The sequence below is a fragment of the Erythranthe guttata genome, chromosome 13, assembly GCF_056151865.1.
Source record: "Erythranthe guttata isolate IM_541 chromosome 13, IM_541, whole genome shotgun sequence".
NCBI classification, from domain to species: domain Eukaryota; kingdom Viridiplantae; phylum Streptophyta; class Magnoliopsida; order Lamiales; family Phrymaceae; genus Erythranthe; species Erythranthe guttata.
The window spans coordinates 17,457,347-17,478,421 of NC_142545.1; the positions used below are offsets into that span (position 1 = coordinate 17,457,347).

General features: G+C 35.6%; 4 protein-coding genes and 1 long non-coding RNA gene across 6 annotated transcripts; 3 read left to right on the top strand and 2 right to left on the bottom strand.

The window, feature by feature from the left end:
* Positions 1-389: 389 nt before the first annotated feature.
* On the top strand, positions 390-3,968 carry LOC105968858 (uncharacterized). Of its 2 annotated transcripts, none has more exons than XM_012993536.2 (6): positions 390-746; positions 2,033-2,127; positions 2,235-2,496; positions 2,584-2,780; positions 2,884-3,071; positions 3,384-3,968. In XM_012993536.2, exons 2-6 carry the CDS (start codon positions 2,033-2,035, stop codon positions 3,668-3,670), a joined length of 1,029 nt encoding a protein of 342 aa, XP_012848990.2. In that variant the 5' UTR covers positions 390-746; the 3' UTR covers positions 3,671-3,968. The 2 variants fall into 2 exon arrangements, with proteins under 2 accessions (XP_012848990.2, XP_088667439.1); XM_088811313.1 differs by having other exon boundaries at positions 501-621.
* A 79-nt stretch (positions 3,969-4,047) lies between these two features.
* Positions 4,048-7,913, bottom strand: LOC105968857 (RNA-binding KH domain-containing protein). The gene is made up of 12 exons (XM_012993535.2): positions 7,519-7,913; positions 6,980-7,056; positions 6,764-6,874; positions 6,130-6,198; positions 5,671-5,727; positions 5,459-5,497; positions 5,243-5,347; positions 5,048-5,130; positions 4,858-4,939; positions 4,586-4,729; positions 4,413-4,484; positions 4,048-4,315 (listed from the first exon to the last, which is right to left on the bottom strand). Exons 1-12 carry the CDS (start codon positions 7,745-7,747, stop codon positions 4,199-4,201), a joined length of 1,185 nt encoding a protein of 394 aa, XP_012848989.2. The 5' UTR covers positions 7,748-7,913; the 3' UTR covers positions 4,048-4,198.
* A 438-nt stretch (positions 7,914-8,351) lies between these two features.
* On the bottom strand, positions 8,352-11,518 carry LOC105968905 (porphobilinogen deaminase, chloroplastic). The gene is made up of 5 exons (XM_012993599.2): positions 11,254-11,518; positions 10,265-10,670; positions 9,016-9,222; positions 8,752-8,929; positions 8,352-8,655 (listed from the first exon to the last, which is right to left on the bottom strand). Exons 1-5 carry the CDS (start codon positions 11,460-11,462, stop codon positions 8,543-8,545), a joined length of 1,113 nt encoding a protein of 370 aa, XP_012849053.2. The 5' UTR covers positions 11,463-11,518; the 3' UTR covers positions 8,352-8,542.
* Positions 11,519-13,287: 1,769 nt separating this feature from the next.
* On the top strand, positions 13,288-14,819 carry LOC105968572 (uncharacterized). Its single transcript, XR_001173759.2, has 3 exons — positions 13,288-13,387; positions 13,496-13,585; positions 14,423-14,819. It is a non-coding gene; the product is annotated as an uncharacterized LOC105968572 (long non-coding RNA).
* A 2,013-nt stretch (positions 14,820-16,832) lies between these two features.
* LOC105968987 (BOI-related E3 ubiquitin-protein ligase 1-like) lies at positions 16,833-19,865 on the top strand. The gene is made up of 3 exons (XM_012993702.2): positions 16,833-18,438; positions 18,543-18,930; positions 19,044-19,865. The coding sequence occupies exons 1-3, from the start codon at positions 18,383-18,385 to the stop codon at positions 19,650-19,652; spliced, it is 1,053 nt and encodes a 350-aa protein (XP_012849156.1). The 5' UTR covers positions 16,833-18,382; the 3' UTR covers positions 19,653-19,865.
* The last annotated feature ends 1,210 nt before the right edge of the window (positions 19,866-21,075 follow it).

A 21,075-nucleotide genomic window follows, 5' to 3' on the forward strand; every position in this document is an offset into this window, starting at 1 on the left:
TTTCAAACCTTTGACATTAACATCGTTTGATCTAAGTCTGAAAACTACAAAGAAAAAACCACCCCTCACGGTTTAAATAATTAAAAAAAATAAAACTAAATTGTGGCTGGCGTCGTGAACTGTGTTTTTTCGTTGTCTTGAACTTTATTATTATTATTATTATTTTTATATTTTTTATTGTTTTTATAATAATTATTTAAATTGAAAGATATGGTGTTTTTATAATTTCAAAGCTTAGATTAAAAAGTGTTAAAATTAATTGTCTGACAACTAGCAGCAAGGGCCACATTGAGATAAATTTTCAATTAAAGGAGGCAAATCAATTCAATCCATAGTTGAAAGGATAAAATGATACTGGGACAAAGTAGGGGAAATAATAAATAATGTGCAGTATAGAATGTATGAGGCCCAAAAATGCTGTAGAGAATATTCCTGACCTTGTCTCTATAAGCCCAAAAGCCTAACAAATAATGAGACAAATGTAAAACCAGAGTTGATGAGAAATGGCCGCGTAAAATTCTCTCTCTCTCCTTTCTCTCTCTCACACACACAGACTTTGTACGTGTCTGGGAGGTGTCAGTGCATCCATAATCCCAGGGCTTGTTGAGCTCACATAAAAAAGTAAAGTGGCGATTCTATAACCCTACTTTTTCTTCTTCTATTTCCACTCTCATCGCAGAATGTGAAAAATTTCTCTTCGTCGTTCAAGTAAATTTCAGAATCTCGTGATTATCGTCTACAAAGTGGTGCGTAATGTATTCTGATTTATCCCTGTTATCTATCCACTGTGTGAATTGTGTTTTTTTTTTTTTTTTGTTCTATGACGAACTGCTTAGATTTCAGATGTTCGAATCGAAATTCGCATCAGTTTCTCTTATATTTCTGTAGTCGCGGTGTAAGTATTTGTTATCCGCATCGTTTTCATGGCGGTTTCTCTGATTGTACTTCGGAACTTCAGTGATTATTCTTTTTTCGCAGTTGAATTATGGCAACATCAATACTATGCGCTTTTTGAGATGATAGATGTGATTAAAAAGTTGATTTGATAATTTAGTTTTGGATATAAGAGGTGAATTTGAAAAAAGGATCTTCACCGTGAGTCTGTGATTATATATATTAAAATTTTGGTTTACGATAATATTGCTGCTTGCTTGATTAATAATTAGCTGGAGTGGTATAACTGTATAAGCAATTGTATTCATGAAGGAATTTTGATTGCTCCATACTGATTGATTCTTAGGAAAATTACTCGCTAGCACCATCGTATGTCATAATTCTCTCGGTTCCTTTTTCCGAAGTGATATCTGATTATTTTGTTCTGGCAGTAGATTCATTTGTTCTGTAGAAGATTGATGTAGCATTTTATGCAGGTTTCTGTTACATTTCTAATTCAGTTTGCCATAGAGCACGGTATTTGCTTAATGTTTCAGGCTTTCAGCTGTTTTTTAATATCGAATAATCGGAAGCTCAATTGCTATAGAAAGTGGAAGCTCAATTGCTATAGAAAGTTCGAAGTATTAGTTAACAGGTTTTCATCATTTTGTAGATAAGAGGAAATTTCCCTTCGGCTGTTTATTCGTACTTTAGTGCCCTTTACACTAGCCATTGCTGTAATATAAGATATAAAGCTGCTAGTCCTCGTGAATAGTATAAAAAATCTCGACAAGGTTTTGCACTGTTTCGAGAGATCCTTGCTTCGGCTTCAAACCAACTGGCTGTCTATGGATGATGTATTTTCTTAGGTTTTTTATGAGCTACCATGGTTATATAAGCCAAAAAATGCAGGCCATAAACAGCCACCACCACCACCACTTATAATCTTTTGATATTGTTGCATTTGGATTTAGGTAGTAATCATTTGATTTCCTTTTAATTGTGTGTACTCGAAGCAGTAAAACATTTAGCTAAATGATTATGAACTCTGGAACTTAAACAAATAATGTTGACGGTAGTCAGTATCATGCCTTAACATCACAGTGCATTCATACTTTCCTTTAAATAACTGTACTAATTGTTACAATAATCTGACTAGATGGCAAATTGTTACTGGATAATTTGCATTCTGGTGGTATCTTGTCTTGTTGGAGTGTATGAAGGGAGTGCTGGTGATGTTGACCCATCATATAGGTAAAGTTTTCCATCTAGTTTTTGTAGGCTATATAGTCAATTTTTCCCCTTCATGAAAACCAAATAAGCGTTAAATAGGATGACCTTTTGTTTCATGTTGATTTTAGGGCTTGTGTGAAACAGTGTGAAAAGACTGGTTGCGTCGGGGAAAGATGCTTCCCGCATTGCAAATTCTCTTCAGATGGTTCTTCGGTCGATGGCCCTTGGTATATGCAAGAGCCTCTTTACTTGTGGTGGAAACACTGGGATTGCAAGAGTGAGTGCCATCACCATTGTATGTTAGACAGAGAAAAAGAAAGAGCAGAACTTGGTCAAGGGCCTGTTAAATATCACGGCAAATGGCCCTTTCGACGTCTATATGGCTTACAGGTTTGCTATGTTATTAAAGACTATTTGAGTTGGTACTAGTATCTTATTTTTAGGATGCCCCTGACATAGTGCCCTGTATTTATGCAGGAACCTGTTTCTGTGGCCTTTTCAGCTCTAAACCTTGCGATGCATTTCCATGGTTGGCTTTCCTTTCTTACCCTTGTTTACTACAAGTTACCCTTGAAACCAGATAAGTGGCCGTTATATGATTACGTGGGCCTATGGAATATCTATGGGCTTTTGTCTATGAACGCATGGTTTTGGAGTGCAGTCTCCCGCAGTATGTAAGATTTCTGTTTTCTCTTTATAAAGAGAGTTAAATATGTTCAATTTTTCCCTCCGTTTTTACTTCAGCAATTTGACCACTACAATATGCTTAAAATGCAGAGATATTGACTTGACAGAAAAGCTAGATTATTCATCTGCAGTTGCCTTACTTGGATACTCGTTGATTTTGGCGATAATAAGAAGCTTGAGCTTAAGGCAAGATGCTGCTAAGGTCATGGTTGCTGCTCCACTGATTGCATTTACAACTACACACATTCTGTACCTTCACAACTATAAGATGGACCATGGTATCGTCATTATTTCGTCATTCTCAATTTAAATTATCGTATTATTATTAGATTGAGCATTTTGTGTAGTATCTATTTCATGTCAATATGAAATGTACATGATAATTAAAAGTAGCAAGGCCTATACCACAAAACTTATCTTGAAGGCGTTTTAGAAAAATTACTTGTATACATTTATGTGTATACACTTGGGTTTCAACAGGACTCAACATAAACACAAAAGTACTACATTAAGAATTTTTGGCTTATTTGAATAATCAAGAATTATAACATATCACTCACTCACTTGGTAACATTCTTACATTTGGACAGGATGGAATATGAAAGTGTCAATTGCCATGTGTATAGCACAGCTTCTCACTTGGTCAATATGGGCTGTAACGACCCGGCATCCTTCTCGATGGAAGCTGTGGATTGTTATTGTGGGAGGATTCCTCTCTATGCTTCTAGAAGTTTCCGACTTCCCTCCTTATCAAGGATTAGTGGGTGCACGTGCTCTTTGGCATGCTTCCACTATCCCTCTCACATACATATGGTGGAGTTTTATTAAGGATGATGCTGAGTATAGAACATCCATCCTCACAAAGAAGGTACAATAGTGTCTTGTCCGAACCAAGAACAGAAATCTCTCTTCATTTATCTTCTCGGAGCATCCTTTTCTGGTAGGAAATTCATGTCATTCTTTTTGTAGATAAACGTTCTTGTTTTTTTTTTTTTTTTTTTTTGTGTGTGTGTTCTTCTCTATTTTACTGTTTTGCGTGATTCTGTAAAATAGACAAGATAGAAAATGAAGTAACAATTTTTTTTTGATTAGGAAGACAACGGCTTGGATCATTTTCACTATAACCTTGTGTCTCACTGAGAATTAATATCCCTCTCCTGATTATCTTCGTACGATTATTTATTTGTTAAGAAATTGAGTGTTGAAAACTGCATTGTTGTGTACTATATATACTTAATTTCACTTAAAATCGACAAAAGAAATATTGCTCATTGAGAATTACGAATGTAGATAAATAATTTCACACTACAAAAATATGAATACACAAGTTTGAAAATGTGGGGAAATTGAGATAAAATTCACAATTGTCTATTGATGAGTTACTAAAAAGCTTTTTAACCAGTTCCTATGAAGTTCGGGAACGTTTTGATTTCTTTTTAGAAGATGTGTCAGGAACTGCAATGTAGTCGGCTGCATCAAGTTTCTCGGCAGATTCTCGCATGCCAAAATCCTTTGTTTTTTTCTGGAAAATAAGAAAAAGGGAGAAGTGTTAAATTGTAGAACGGTGCCCTAGGATTAAAATCCAAATTCCAGATCCAATAGATGTTAGTGCCACTTACCTTCAAAGACAAGGCAAGGTCAGCAACATTGGTCTTGTTGTCAGTATGTGCATTCGATTGTTTTTTAGGTTCCTGCAAAACGAATGAGAATATTTAATTTCATTGAAATTATAAAAATACATATATATAACCACAACGGTTAAAGCAGGGTAGACAAAGTTCCTAAATCGAACCTCGGGAGGAACAAATCCCGCTTCTCTTCTCTTTTTGCTTTCTGCGATTTTCTCAGCTTGTTTCTCCTGCTTATCATGCCACTTCTTCGCCTGCTTCATCTGATCGCTCAAGAAATATTCTCCACTTTCCAATTGCAAATCAATCTGACATTATTCAAACAGCAAAATGAGTGAAAACCATTTGCCTCCAAATCCCCCACAATGAAAAATGCACACACACAAGCATCAAAGTAAAACCCGATTTTGGCAAGGAAAAATTGAAGTTAACTCACCTTGCTAGGTGGCTGTGGTGGAGGGAATGGCGTGTAAACCTTCTTCTCCTTAGTTTTAACTTTCTTTTGTTTGACATTTTTCCTGCAAGTCAATGTAGAAGGAAAATATTATATCCTGTCGCAAAGAGGGTGCTTCAATTCAAGCCAACACTACATACGATAAATGGCAATAGAGGAACACAAGGCATACTTTTTAAATCTCGGAAGAAATCTGTCCCAATTCTCATTAGCAAGCGTAGGATCTTTAGCAAGTTCCCTTCTCATCATTAATATCTTGTAACAGAAGCCAGAGTTTAGTTTAGTTGCATGAATACAACGTCAGAACCAATCAAAAAAGTCGATGAAACTAGATCAAATTCACCGGGTATAGATTTGACTAAGTCACCTTGATGCTGTATACTGGATGCATTTTATTGAGAATGCAATCTTCAACAACCTTCCTCACTTGTTTTAGACCTTTAAACGAACCCATTGCCGCAACTGTATTCCCCTGTTACGAGTAGAAAAACATAAACTTAGTACTTGCATTTTCAAGAAAGAAATTCATATTATCAAAATCATATGTACGTAATCAAGTAAGAAGAGATATTAAATTGCTTACCTGAACCAGAATATAGCAGCCAGTTAAAATTTCAAGTGCCTGCATTTCGTAAACCAGATTCAGAATTATGCAGGTACATTTGAAATATGAAAATCAGGGATTAGAAAAGGAAAACTAATGCCGCATGCATCAACAAGTGAGGACACGTTGAACAAGTTATAATCACATTTTTTCTCGAGTGGATCACTAGATTAACAATCTCAGCTACATACCTTCAAAGTAGAAGAATTGGGGCCAATCAAGTGGTTTTTTCTTTTCTCCAATCGTCCCTGCAAAAATAAAATTATCATAATTAAAATCATTTTTCTGCCAAGATAATAAACGACTAAAATTTATTATACCACAAAAGGGCTTGTCATTCGCTTTAATTGTTACATATTGCTGTCACGTCTTTTCTTGACGGTATGATTATAATTTAATTTGGTAAATGCATAGTACAAAAAAATAGATGAATTTCGTTAATAGATTCAATTTTTTAATTAGAGTTAAGTTCTGCCCACAAAGTGCAAGAACTATTTTTCGAATGTTCTATAGCGGTACAATTGAGATTGCAAGGTGTAAACGCCCAAAGAAAAACACTAAATCAGATGGACAAACATTTTTAACCTTATAAAATGATTCACTGAGAAAACTAATATATGGAAAAGGTGATTAATAGATTTAAAACACACCTTGTTGCGCACCAAACCGCCGATCTTGATTATGTCACACTGCATCTCATCGTTGAGGACCTTTATTGCCTGTCACAAACAATGATATGTGAGATCCTAAAGGCTAAAAGAAAGACATTTCATGGATTGCAACTGAAATGTGTCGTTGTTAATATTTTACAGGGAGATAGACCTCCCCCCCTGCAGAAATTTCAGAAAGTTTCAAATATAAAAAATCGATCAACTTAATGATTGAATTATTTCAAGCGACAACTTCACCTTTTTTGTGAAAAAACAACTATTTTCCCCTATGGTTAGTTATCCCTTATCAAATTGAAGGACTGTTCTCTAATAATATTACATCTACTTTCAATTAGCATTTCTGAAGATATTGTGCGTATTGTTCAAAATATTTTTACGAGAACAGTCAACCAACAAATTTTAATAATATAGGTAGAAGTATAATTTATACGTGGTTTCACACTACCACTACAATATCGAGAACAGAGTAAACTTACAAAACAGACAACGCCATCCATTGGATCACAATCAACACATATATGTTTAACTCCAAAATAAGACCCAAACAAAATTTATGAACTAGAAGATAGTAAACTGAGAGAGTGAAAGAGAAGGGATATTGAAGAAATGTGACCTGAGGAGCAGGAACACTTCGTGACAAAAGCTTAATGAGATCTCTACTCTTAACTATTATATATGGATCCCTGGTTTTCCGGGTGGTTGAAACGGTCATGCTTCCTTCAACCTGACGAAGAACGAGCCATTCAACAAATAATGAAATAAATAAAACGCAATTTCTTGAAGAAAGTGAGAGTTCGTTGTCATCACCAAACATACGAAACCAACTTACCAAATTTAACTCACAAGCAATCCCGTACTCTTTCAATGCACCCTTAACTATAGGCCAGCACTCTTGCAAATATTTCTCTGAAAAAAAAGGTCGGAAAGTAAAAGGATCAGGATAAACCTAAATCATATCCAAATAGTTAAAAATCAAAGAGCCCAAAGTGGATACGGTAAATGCCTAACAGCCACGGAAATTCTTACAGTAAAGCTCGACAAAGATATCCCTCGCTTAGAATCAGTAACTACTAATGGCTAAATCACTTAATTAGTCCTTTCGTGTGCAAAATTAACACTCTGAAACCCTAATTTTGCCAATTGCACCACATCAGTCCTTACTAGTTAATAGCAGCACCTGCTAGGGTTCTCGTTTTCAGAAAATCCACATTCATTCAAGCATCTGATTACTCATTCGTATACGCAACAGCAATACGGCATTTTTATCAATTGATTCATCGCAATTAAAGCACTCGAATCTCTTAATTACACAATTACCCCAGGCATTTACATATCAAAAAAAAGTAAATTAAAGGAAAGTAATTGCACCTCTGTATTGAGGGAAGAGAGTAGAGAATGTGCTGACTTCCAACATGCCGCTTTCGTTCCATGAAGGATCGAATTTCTCGATTTTCCAGTGGTCGATACTCGGGTCATCCCACGGCTTTTCTTTGTCGTGCTTTCCCTTGTGCCTCGTCCGCGGCTTCTCTTCTGCTTCTGCTTCACCACCGCCACTGTTTCTCTCATTTTCTTCTTCTACAACACTATCTCCCCCCATTATTGTTGTGCTTTGTTCAAAAATTTTCCGACATTTAAAAGAGGCGAGAAAAGATTTATAGGGTTTTTAGGGTAAATGGTCCGTCGATGATTCTCGGCCCATTGAAATCTTTGTTGGGCTTATACATTAATATTTAATTAATTCAATTTATTTTCCAACTGATATTAGTTTATTACTCATCTATTTTGTTTATATAATTAATTAAAAGGGTAAATTACAGTAGCCCCTTGATGTAAGGTATATTTATGAAAATTCCCCTCACTTTTACATAATTATACACGAACCCTGAAACTTGTAGATTTCTTGCATTGACACCCTTTTGTTGGGGGTATATGTAACAAATTTACAAACTTAAGGTTCTAGGTGCAATTTCTCAAACAGTCAGGGGTTGTATTATAATTATGCTTTACCTCAGGGAGGTGGTTGAAATTTACCCTTTAATTCAATATTGCACTATAATTCCACTTATGTTTTAAATCATAATCTACTTTTTTGTTTTTGGTTTTATATTATTGGTGGTTCTAGAATTGAAATTATATACTAATCACTAGTTCCTTAAATTTATTGGAGATAACTACTTAATACATAAATAAATAAATAAAACTTTAACAACATTATATATTTTATCGAAGTTATTATTATCACAGTACAACTTGCTACAAATGTTTAACAAGAACACACTACATAAGTGGGGAAAAAAATTAAATAAATTAAGATGCTACACAAAATTTGACCTCAACTACAATTACAACACAATCAATAATAGCCTAGCTTACACAACGAACTCGAGACTAGTTATCGATTGAAGAAACCAGGACCAGCTCGTGAGAGAAGTTCCTCACCGGCATCCACGCCCATCTTCATCATATCATCATACGCATATGGACCTTTTCGTGAGGTCTCGAGTACTGAACATGTAAGAAAGTGAGTGCGTGTCAAAAGCACAATCCATTTTTAAATAATCGAAGTTATATGATTGTTTAATTTATTTATTCCCTTGTTACCTTCGGTTCCATCAGGAGATGCTATGAGTGCTCGGAAAAAGCAATCCCCATTCTCATCCCTATGTGCATATCCAGCTATTGGAGTTCGACAAGATCCCTCCAATTTCTCTAGAAAAGCCCTCTCGCATGATATTGCTAATCTAGTTTCCTCGTGATTCAACGATGCCAAATAAGTAGCCTGTTATACATAAAACTTCAATCATAAACAAAATGCAAGGAGAAAAAAAAGGTACGATAAGACGAAGAATTGAAATATTGACTGACCATTTTTTCATCGTCGCTTCTACAAGCAATACCTATAGCCCCTTGAGCTACTGCAGGAAGCATGTCATCAATGGACATAATAGCAGTAACGTTTTCTGTCATGTTTAAGCGCTTTAGCCCTGCTAATGCAAGTAGTGTTGCTTGGACCACTCCCTCGTTCAGTTTTTTTAACCTTGTCTGTACGTTACCTCGGAAATTCTCCACCACCTGCAGTAGTTTAGCATTGAAAGTAAAATTTAAGTGGATGTTGACCATATATTGCATTGCAAATGACCAGAGAGTAATAACTAATGGACAGGAAAAAAGAGAGTTGGAATCTTTGAGGTGCATCTGCCAAAAACGTGCGTAGTGACTAGTAGACGCAGAATAGAATGTGAAATTATCATCAAATGTTACTATGATTCCTACTAATTACCTCCTTTATGTCTTTGAAATATGTGATATGTTGCACGCAATATACATATAGAGAATATGCATGCATTGCAATAGTCGGAATTTATGAACTCCCTCAGAGTTTTCAATCAAGACCCTCAAAAGTAGGGATGGAAATTTGAACGGAATTACCAAATTCCACCGATTCCGATCCGAGTATTTCCGACTTTGGAACAATACTTTTCATTGCGATTTCCGATTTTTTCCCGAAAATTACACTTATAATATCAATATTGTTATCTATTATGTTATAGGTGACTTAAAAAATGAAATACCAAATTCCGTCGACACAAATCCGAAAATTTTCGAAATTCCGGTTTCCGATTTTTTGATTTTTTTTTGGAACGTAATTGGAATTACTTTTTCACTACAGAAAAAAAAATGGATTTTTTTGGAACTGCAAATTCCGATTGGATCTGTCCGGTTTCCACAATTACACAAAAGCAATAAAATGTACAGAGTATCTTAAAGAGAATAACGGGACAGTGTGCTATAGGGCATTGATAGAAAAGGAACCATTGAGTTGAGACTGAGATGTTTCCAATATGATCTCTTTTCTTGATCCTGATAAAATGTATGTGCAGATACAAAGATAAACTCACTGTGCTACAGGCTACAGCTGAATATACTTTCTTCTTAAATGGACTATTAACAACTAACTCCTTAGCTTCACCAGTAAGTGGCTTACAACACTTACGGCATTCAGGCAAGGGATTATGGGAGGATAAAACAGAAATTACCATAATAACAATTGAAAATAAAAATTTATGACAAAAGTATATGAAGGAACGATGAGTTAATATCATAATAAATTTACCTTTAGTAACGGATATCGATTGAGAAGTTGAGACTTCCTTCTCAAAGAAGCAGTGCCCACAACACTTCCAGCAGGAAGTTCGGCCAGCGAAGCAGCTGTCAAGCATATAAAAGCATCTCTGACATCCTCACGTGGGAGATTGCAAGGCAATATCGTATTCTCTGGAAGATATGTCGGCACATCTTTCATCGAATGCACAGCTATATCAATATCGCTATTAATAAGCGCCTCATCTATTTCTTTTGTGAATAAACCCTTTCCACCAATATCCGCCAATGGCTGACTTAGTATTTTGTCACCGGTCGTTTTAATTATCACAATTTGGATTGCTCCCTCCTCAGCTAACTCGGGATGCGAATCGATCAGTTTGGCTCGGGTTTCATAAGCTTGGGCAAGGGCCAGTGGACTGTCCTACATAGAACGGTAAGATTAATTCATCAACATTTAATTATATCATATCTATTAGACCATAGATTCCTTGTAACCGGCTTCAACTAACTAAGTATTAGGGTTCTAGAACCTTCTCTCTCTAGCTGTATAAATATGAGATCTTCATCTTATTGTAAGTTAAGCTTTCAGTAAATAATACTTCATTTTACAAACTCTCATACTCACAACACATTACAGTTAATTTGGTAACAGTTTGTTGAAAGTAAACAAGTTGATATTTCGATCAAATTTATTTATTATTCAAAACTCTGTTCACAAATACAATGTTCAGCACAAATACCAAATCAATCTACAATAACATAATTGAAGCTAATGCTATTTAAATTGAAATAGATAAGAGAAGATGTAAACCGAAACAAAATTGAAACAGTAGTACATTACCATCCCTACGCCAAAATCTGATTAGCAAATGAATCTCACAATGAAATTATCAGAATTCAAAAAATTCAATTATCTTCAGAAATCAAGCTCGAGAAACAATCTGTGACCGGTTAATGAGCAATCGGAAAAAAATGGAGCGGCGGAAGAAGAAACTTTACCTCCCCCGAGTGCCAATTCTGATGACAGCGGCCTTTGTTAGAGTCTTCTCCTCCACAGCAACCGAAGCTCTAACGGAAAAACTTGCGCCGCGTGCAGAACGGTTAAGAGATGGAGATTTACCGATGCTCGACAGAGAAAATCGAAGAGGAGAAATGGAAGCAGCAGTGAAATGAGCTTGATTTACAGTGGCAATGGCCATCTTCTCCATTGCTGAAAGGGAAACGGAGATAGATATGAATGAAGATAGCGTTGAAGATTCCTTTTCATTTTTAATTAATACCTCTCTTATTGGGCTTTCGTAAAAGTAAATTGAGCCCACTTAACCTTTTATAGGCCCATCAGTGATGCCACGTCATTTTGCACACGAATTTTGGGGGAAAATATATAATTTATTAAATATCCGAAATTCTTCATAAATTCTTGATCCTTTACTTCGTATCCTTCTATTAGTTACGTTGTTGGAACTTGGAACACCAATTGTGAATTCGAGTAAACTGCGACTTGTTTCACACCAGCCTTTCGAGCTTGTTCCAGTCATTGTACCAGCACCTCGTATTCAGCTTCGTTGTTGGATGTTTTAACGTCGAATTTTATTGCGAACTCAATCTTTTCTCCTGCGGCCAAGCTGACCAACACTACCTCGGGTCCAGATCTATTTACCGTGGAAAATTTGTTCACATACACTTTCCATCTAGCAAACTCTACTTCACATGTGGTTTCCTGGAGGATATCGGCGAGAGCATGTTCTTTTACTGCAGTGCGAGGCTCGTACTCCATGTCGTATTGTCCGAGCTCTATAGCCTATTTAACCATTCATCATGAAGCTTTTGCATTTCCCAAGGGTTTGTCTCAAACGATGATTTGTGCAAACGATTATAGTGCAAGAGGAAATAGGGTCGCAACCGTCAAGCCGTAATGATGAGAGCAAATTCAGCTTTCTCAACTTCCAAATACGTAATCTTGCTTACATAATATATTGGTCGATGTTTTTTCTCCATTTCATAGAATATGATTGGGGCTTTCTGACACTCCCCCCACCGATAGGTACATGTGGAGTGTTTCGCCGACCTCGGGCGTTGACAATGGTGGTAAGGCAGTCGGGGTTTTTTTAAGGTGCTCAAAGCCTCGAACAACCGGTGATAAAAGAAGCCCTTGTTTGTATTGTATTTAAAACCACAAGTGTTTGGATTTACTTCTTCACCGGTCCATGGTCTAATACATCTACGAGCCCATGCAATTTTAATGGGCCTTAAGGTTTAGTTAGTTGGGCTATAATTGGTATTTCTATCCAAAATAAATTATTATTATTAAGTTTAAGGTTAGTAAATTGAGCTGTCGAAGTCCATTAACTTAATAGTTGGCCTTGTTCTAACGATTATATCTAATTCAAATTATATCTTCTTTTTTCTATCTAAAATCAATTTGCTAGAAAATAGTTGCAACCAACCGTTTATTTTAATTGACGGACAATTATATATAGAACAAGCGAAATTCTCCCATCGCTTATTTTTAAGTGTCTTTTAAGCTATTAAAAAAAAGGTGTCGTTTTACATTAAAAAGTATCAAAATCGAAATCTTCCCCCTAAAATAAATTAATTAATTAACGTGCATTTACATTAAACCACACTTAAAAATATATATAAATTTATGTAAATAGAAGTTTGACCAGGTCATTAGTGTAAAATAGAAGTTTGACCAAGTCATGATGCATGTGCACAGTAGTATCATGAAACCTAGAAGAAGCACAGTAATATAATGGAGGGGTACTTTTACTGTTGTAGTACAAAGCTGCAGGAGATCATGGGGGCTGGCCCACAAAGCCCCCGTGAACACCACTCTCTCTCTCCAAACGTAACGGTCAAATTTAATTTACGTTTAGCCAAAGATTTAATACCCATTATTATGCTATAGCATTTTCTTTTTTTGCTTCTATATATATATGGTCAATAATTCCGATCAGTAAAAAGGAAAAAATAAATAACCACACCAAATCACCAAATATATACACATAAATATAATATTATTTTTTAATAATATATATATATATATATATAAATGCATCTGACAGAGGCCTCAGGAAATAAACATGACACAAAGTTGTGCAACAACTTTCAGCATGAATAATAATTAAAGGTAAAAAAAAGAAAGATGTAGAGTCAAATACTGTTCTGTCATTTCTTTTTTATTTATTTTATTTTTATTTAATTTATTTTTTACCCTTTTCTTGTTTGCTCAACTCAGAGAATGAAAATGAAAGGGCCTCTGCAGATAAAAAGGTGACCCCAACTAACTGACAGTGTTAGAAGTTTGGCAGGAAATTACTTAAATAAGGTCTGTTTAATTATTACTAGTTCTGCTAAATTGAATTTGGTAAAACTTTAGGATAAATTTATGTATGTTAAAAAGAATAAATATTACAAGTAAGTTGAAAATTCTTATAATGATAAATAAAATAAAGGTGGGTCAAATTTGACTGGATATTATTATTACAAAGTTTATTTTAATTTATATAATAATTGTGAAGAATTGAATCTTGTCTGAAAAATTATATTGGTTCAGATAAGTTGGGTGGGCTGAATTAGGTGGTGGCCTTCCTCATATTCATTATCAATCAATTTATTGGATACCCCTCTCTTCATGTCTTTTTTGGGAATCTCATTCATATATATACACTACAAATATGTACGTATATATATGTATATTATTTATTTATTAATTAATAAATTAAAGAACCTTTGAATCTGTCAGACAATCCCTTTTAAGACTACCTGTGTAGATGGGGGTGGTGAAAAGCTTGGAAATCACATGTAGAATAATCACATTATTATATATATATATATATATACTATAAGGTTATATATTGCAACTTTAAATTGAATGTAATAATGTAATGTGAAAGGTGCTTCAATTGTCCTTAAAAGGGGGGTAAGCACAAACACACATGCAAGCTCCTCTAAATATATATATGTATGTATGTATGTATCTCTCTCCACTCAAGCAAATATTAATGCCTATTCTCTCTTTTATTTATTTAATTAATTCGTGGTTATAATTAGATATAATCTTAATACTTATATTAATTAATTGGTATGTTGTGTCCCCCACCAACTCTTTTTTTATTTTTACTTTACTTTTGTGTTCTTTATTTTTTTATTTTTTTGGGTGGAGGTAAAAGAAAGAGTTGGGAGTTGATGGAAGCAATAATAGAGTGGAAGAAAAGATTGGGAGTGAATGAATAATTGTCATTGGGGAATCCACCACCAATCCATGTGCTTTATATATATAGATATATATATGTATATATGTATGTATAGGTGTAGATTTCTTCAAAGCTCGGGCATCTTGTAATGTTAACGACAAGTCTCCTTCATTGGATTTGGATTTGTAGTGCAATTTCATCATGACTTTTCGTCCTTTTCAAGGTGAGAAATAAATAAAGATGCCCGAGTAGTGGACGAATTTTAGCCTTCATTTCTTGCAACTTTATTTAATATGTATGAAAAGCTAATATTAATGAGGTGTATAGCAATTTGTTCAATTAATATAACAATTTGTGTGTTGTGTAGAATTGAAATTTGAACGTAACATGACTCTCCAAACAAGAGACTTCAACTACTCATTCATTTCAGAAATAGGCATTAATTAGTGGAAAAAAGATCGGTAACGTTTAATACGTGGGGGCGATTTGGCAAACGCCGGTCGACTCTATTACCATTTCAAATAAGGACAACGAGATTTTGATAATTTGGTAAAAAATTCTATTGTTTTTACATTACTCCTCGCTACGCCTGCCTGCGCACACACACACACACACATGTATAGTTTAGTGATCGCGTAGTGGTTATGGTGTGTTTGGTGATGGTAGTCTGGATGTATATAGGAGCCAAAGATTTAAGTTTTTTGTTTAGTTTATTTTAATTAAACTTTCTCATTGTTAATCTTAAGCCCCTGTATATTGTTAAACTTTTCTAAATTGTCTATATATAGCTTCTACGTATTTTGCAATGAATCTGATCATGCAGTAATAAAAACCAACTTTAGTGCTCTAAGTAAGTTCGTTGATTTCGTCCTTAAGTTCTCTATATATGTTATTGATTGCTTATATTAATGTATTTTTAAGTTTTAGTTCCAAAATCTAATTTTGGTCAGATTACGCTAACAAAAAGTGCATGTAATTATCTATTCAACTCCCATATAACTCAATTATTATAGGGATTCATGGACTATAAATGTTGCAAAAATTTAATTAGAGGACCTTTAGCAAAATAAGAAAATAGTGTATTTCCTTCTTTCAGGGACCTCAACCTAATAATCACTAAATATATAGAACTCGGGGATAAGATTCACACACTAAAAAAAATGTTGAACTGAATCAATATTAAGAGATTTTTTTTTTTTTTGAAATGAATCAATATTAAGAGATGTAGAATGTAAAAACTCAATACATAGTACATATACTATCATTGTTAGTATTATTACTTAATTAATTAATTAATTAATGTTGTATTTGCATTAGATAACGTAGGTACTCATGTTGGTGTATGATATGAAAGATGAAACGTAAATACTCCAAATTGGAGGATAGTAAAAAGTTAAAAACAGGCCGGGTTAATTAATTAATTAAGGATTAATAAATGCAAAAGAAAATTAAAGCCTCAATTATTAACAATGGATCAGTTCAGTATTGTATAGATTTTGTCTTTGGATACAGTAATGCAGGCCCTGCTGTCTTTGTCTCCTTAATTGCAGCTAATCTGTCTCAAGCCCACTGTGTATATATATATATAAAATAAAATAAATAAATATGCAAATTAATTAAATAAATAAATAATATTGAATAATTTTGACAAGATGCAGAGGTAAAGATAGACTGCAGCATTCACCACATACATCGATTAGAAGCAACATTACCTTGAAAGCATCATCAGTTTTATTGCAATGTGTTTGTCTAATTGTGACTACTCACATATTATATTATTTATAATATATTTTAATATTAATTAATACTTTATTATCGTGCTTTGCAGGTCATTAATTAAGTTACTGCTGCGTATGTTTTAAAGTTCCTTTAATTTAATTAACCTTCATCCTGCATTATGAAGTTACTGACTTCTTCCTGGAAACAGCAAAATCGTTTTTTTTTTCTCCTAAATTAATTAATCTATACCCGTTACTTAATTATGTAAAAAGAAATAATTTATAATTAATTTTTTTTTTGATTTTTTTGATTTATGGGTAAATAAGTTGAAAATGAAGTTGCAACAGCCAACAACAACGGTGGGGCAAACCTACCCCAGCCCGAGAGGCATCAGGCATATGAGCTATCTTCCCATCACCATACACGCAAATGCAAACCAACTATTTTTTGCTACAGTAGGTTTTATATAACCGTAAATTACACCAAACTCCCATGAGGTTTTATATAATCACATTTAGACCCTTATTGTTTGGAAAACAAAATATATATATATATATATATATATATATATATATATATATATATACCTCCTTTCATATTTGATAATATCCAACACTCATCTTATATATATGGCAATGTACTTCATTGAAAATTCGTAACGAAATACTATTTAGTAAATTACGTCGACATGCATCTCGTATAATTACATATAGACCCCTCGTATTCTTAAAATATTACAAAATACCTCTAGCTAAGGGACACTAACTAATTCTACTAATTTTTTTTTCTTCAAATTACAACCACCCCTTGAAGTATGGTTCAATTACGGAAAAACGCATCTTGTTTTAGGCTATTATAACCACCCTCAACTATAAATTTTCTTACACGTCCACCATTGCGGTGTCGAATTTAGTGGAATCTTCTAGATTATATGCAATATTTACAATTTTGTACCTGGTTTATCCCATTCGAGTTTCACTATTTGAGAGCAAAATTATCATAAGATGTGTCTTTTGGCTTGTAAATATCTGATTGTGGTGCATCAGAAACTGCATTTTCACACAAAACGAATACAAATTAGAGGACATTCATGAAATATAGAAGATTAAGTTGGAATTAACACCATAATAATAGATGTATATACTAAGAAAATTCATAGTTGAGGATTAGATGTAATTATCCAAACATTGACGGATTTTACATAATTCGATCATACCTCAGGGATATGGTTGTAATTTACCCATATAAGTAATAAGTAAATAAAGATGGAGAAAAAGATAAAAGAGATGGAGGTTGGAAATCGAGTACATAAATAAAAACAAAGGAGAGAGTCACGCAGAATATGATTCATCTTGGGGAACGTTCATGTGCCATGCCCATCCCACACCCTTTCCTGTACGTATTAGTCGGTATTACTGCCTAACCAACAAAAAATCACACCATCAAAAAACCCGTTTTCCCATAACGGGCGGGCCCCCCCTCACACGTGCAACTCGTCCATCCTCACACGTGTCGGATTCATATCCATATACGGTTTAGAATTTCCCAATTTCCGTAAAATTAATATGAAACCCCTAAAATTATTAGAAAATAAAAAAGAAAAAAGCAGGTATTCCGGAATAGCCCCTGGGATTCAGCCGGAATGATAGACTGACCCGATCCCCTTATGGCTGTGAGATGATGACGTTAAACGGGTCAAGATAAATATAAAAAAGATGAGGGGAGGGGCCTTTCTGGTTAACCGAACAATCTCCGTAATTATGTACTCTTTTATACCAAACAAACTAAACTACAAAACTCTCTCTCTCTCTCTCTTCCCCCCTTTTCTCTCTCTACATATATATATAACTCTATATCTATCTCTATCTCTCCTTTAAATACTCCAAAACAAACATCTTTTCTGGGACTTTTTTTCTTTTTTTTATTTTTCCTTGTTTTATCTTTAAAGCCAAACAAAACCCTGAAATCTGAATAAACCCCCACCCACATTTGCACATATATCTGCATGCCCACCCCTACTTTTTCCTCTTTACTTTGCTTTCGTTTTTCCTCTCCCTTCCTTCTTCACACATTGTTCTTCTCTCTCTCTCTCTCTCTCTCTCTCTCTCTCTCTCTTATAACTTGTGTCCGCAAACCAAATTAAGCAAAAGCAAAGCATAGTTTGTTATACAGTGATCAAAGAAAACCAAGAAGATATTCATCCGGTGTTAATGGCGGTTGAAGCTCGGCATCTCAATTTTTTTCCTTCACAGATACTTGGCAATAGGTAGGTTTCGGTTTTTTTTCATAGATTTGGTTTTTTGGTTGACAAAGATGGTGCAAAAGCATTGGAAATGGAATTAATGAGTTTCTTTGGATGAATTAATGCAGAGGTATAGCGATGAATAGTGTTGAAGGCATCGGAAACGTGTACGGCGGCGCTTCGACGGGATACGGTGTACTGGCTCCGTCGTCGGGAACCACGACGGCGACTGAAACTGTTTTTCCGATGTACGGTTCGATGTTGATGGAAAACGGAACGGTGAAAACGGCGGCGGCGGCAATGAAGTCCGATAGCGGTCTAACGTACGCCGTTCCGGTTTCGAGGAAGCGTTCCCGAGATGCGGTCATGAATCCTATGTCTTCGTCACTACCGAGCGGCGGCGTTGAGAATCAGACTGCGAATTACCGCGGCGGTTCGTTAACTTTTCTCGGCGAAGATTTCTCGTTTGAATTCCAGCAGCAGCAAATGGAAATCGATCGGTTCATCGCACAACATGTACGTTAATCTTCATTAAAATAGAGCCGTTTGATTCCAAATTGATTGCTGTTTGCTTTTTTTATCTACGATTGTAAACTAATTTGTGGCGTTTGGTGGATTGATATGAACAGACGGAAAAGGTGAGGATTGAAGTTGAAGAGAGGCGGCGGAGATACTCGCGGCGGATCGCGGCGGCGGTGGAGGAAAGCATAATGAAGAAACTGAAATCGAAGGAAGAAGAAATCGAGAAAATCGGGAAATTAAACTGGGCGCTGGCTGAAAGAGTTAAATCTCTGTGCGTGGAAAACCAAATATGGAGAGATTTGGCTCAGACCAACGAAGCCACAGCAAATGCCCTCCGAACAAATCTGGAACAAGTCCTCGCTCAAGTCCAAGACGTCCGGCAGCAGGAAATTCCCCACCGCCTCAACGACGCCGCGGCGGCGCTTGCCGACGACGCGCAGTCGTGCTGCGGCAGCAACGCTCACGAAACCGAGATGCCCCGAACATTTCCGGTGGATAGCCCGCCGGCCGCGGGCGGCGGCCACGATCGCGATTACAACGGTAACAATAACATGAACAGAGCATGCCGGAGCTGCGGGAAAGAGGAATCGTGCGTGCTGCTGTTGCCGTGCAGGCATCTCTGCCTCTGTACTTTCTGCGGGTCGTCTCTTCACACTTGCCCCGTTTGCAACACAACCAAAACCGCCAGCGTTCACGTTAATCTCTCCGCCCCTTGAATTTCGGAATTCAAATTAGCCGTTATAAAAAAATCTCCGAAATGAAATAGATATTCGTTGCTATCCGAATACACAAAAAGAAAAATTCACAAATAGAACCACAGGAGTCTCGATTTTTTTTTTATTTTTTTTAGCCCTACTGACTTTGTTCCGATTTCAATTAATCAATGTAATTACTACTTAATCTTCAATTTTCAATCTATTATCGCCGTATATTATTAGTTTTGTATGTTCAAATATGGCGGGGGTTTGTTTAAACGCGCACATTAGAAACACCTCCGGAGAAGGGGAGGCACAAGTTAGCAAGAGCGGTAAAATAGGCGTGAAGTCAACTGTAAAGAAAGGTGTGAAAATGACACGTGCAGCGTAAACGCTGACACGTAGGACTCGCGCAAATGTCGCTGTTGTGGCGCAGAGTGGTGGGTGAAAAAAAAAAAGGTGGATATATCATATATGCCCACTAATCAACTCCTGACCTCGGTTGCCGTGCTAATTGTATAATCGCACCGATGGGGCACTGTAGAGAGGGTGGGGCCCAGCCCCAGACAAGCAACGGGTGATGTGGAGTCCCGCCAAAACTACTTTAATACCCGTTAGAAGACAAAATACGGATTATACCAGAAATTAGAAAACAATGGAAAAAAAAAGTATGGTCCTACCGTATTTCACGCCCCATTGCGTACAATACACGGTGCGATAAACCCGATGTGATTCCCATGTATAACTTATTTATTTTCTTTTAAATATTGATGCCTTGATTTTATCTTCAAAAACAAGATATGCTCAAAAGTAATAGCAGCACGATTTAATTGGGAGTAGTTAACAATTAAATTAAAGGCCAATTGCGTAAATTAATGAGTTTTATTAGTGCGGAAAGCGCACCGGCTTGATCAACTCCCATCATCGCGCATTAAATTAAAAAAAAAAAAAACTTAGTGGCAAAAGCGTGCTTTTGATTACGAAAGTAAAAACAAAGAAAGCGTAGAAAAAATCTTCAGTTTTCAAATCTTAAACCTCGATTTAGTAACAAACGTATTAAAATTAAAACACACAACGGTGGTGCTTATCTGTCACCGACGGCGAAAGAAATTAGGAGTGATGATAGGCTTTATGTTAGGTGTGATGGGTGGTGGGTTTTAATTGGGGTGCGTACAATCCACGCGCCCTTTTTGGTTGGGTCCCACCATCCTATCATAAGATCAATATATCTCACGTCGCTTTCGGTAGACACGACAGAGTACCAGGATTAGGCTACATATATTTAAAATTTATTAATTAATAATTAGTGATGATAATAATAATAATAATGTTTTGTCTTAATGATGTGATGAACTACAGTTTGTAGTAATATAATATAGGCTCGTGGGGGCAGTGCTTAATTAAGGCTAATAGGGTGGTGCCCTACTATTCATCTAGATTTGGA

Bases quoted from the DNA above. Each gene is read 5' to 3' on its own strand.
- LOC105968858 (XM_012993536.2), top strand. From the start codon at position 2,033: ATGGCAAATTGTTACTGGATAATTTGCATTCTGGTGGTATCTTGTCTT. The intron at 2,128-2,234 runs GTAAAGTTTTCC...TGTTGATTTTAG, and splicing joins GATGTTGACCCATCATATAG to GGCTTGTGTGAAACAGTGTG. The intron at 2,497-2,583 runs GTTTGCTATGTT...GTATTTATGCAG, and splicing joins GACGTCTATATGGCTTACAG to GAACCTGTTTCTGTGGCCTT.
- LOC105968857 (XM_012993535.2), bottom strand. From the start codon at position 7,747: ATGGGGGGAGATAGTGTTGTAGAAGAAGAAAATGAGAGAAACAGTGGC. The intron at 6,199-6,763 runs GTCACATTTCTT...TGTTTGTGACAG, and splicing joins GAAGTGTTCCTGCTCCTCAG to GCAATAAAGGTCCTCAACGA. The intron at 4,485-4,585 runs GTTCGATTTAGG...TTCGTTTTGCAG, and splicing joins CGGGATTTGTTCCTCCCGAG to GAACCTAAAAAACAATCGAA.
- LOC105968905 (XM_012993599.2), bottom strand. From the start codon at position 11,462: ATGGAGAAGATGGCCATTGCCACTGTAAATCAAGCTCATTTCACTGCT. The intron at 8,930-9,015 runs GTCAGTCAATAT...TATGTATAACAG, and splicing joins GAAGCGACGATGAAAAAATG to GCTACTTATTTGGCATCGTT. The intron at 8,656-8,751 runs GTAACAAGGGAA...TTACATGTTCAG, and splicing joins ATCTCCTGATGGAACCGAAG to TACTCGAGACCTCACGAAAA.
- LOC105968987 (XM_012993702.2), top strand. From the start codon at position 18,383: ATGGCGGTTGAAGCTCGGCATCTCAATTTTTTTCCTTCACAGATACTT. The intron at 18,439-18,542 runs GTAGGTTTCGGT...GAATTAATGCAG, and splicing joins TCACAGATACTTGGCAATAG to AGGTATAGCGATGAATAGTG. The intron at 18,931-19,043 runs GTACGTTAATCT...TGATATGAACAG, and splicing joins ATCGGTTCATCGCACAACAT to ACGGAAAAGGTGAGGATTGA.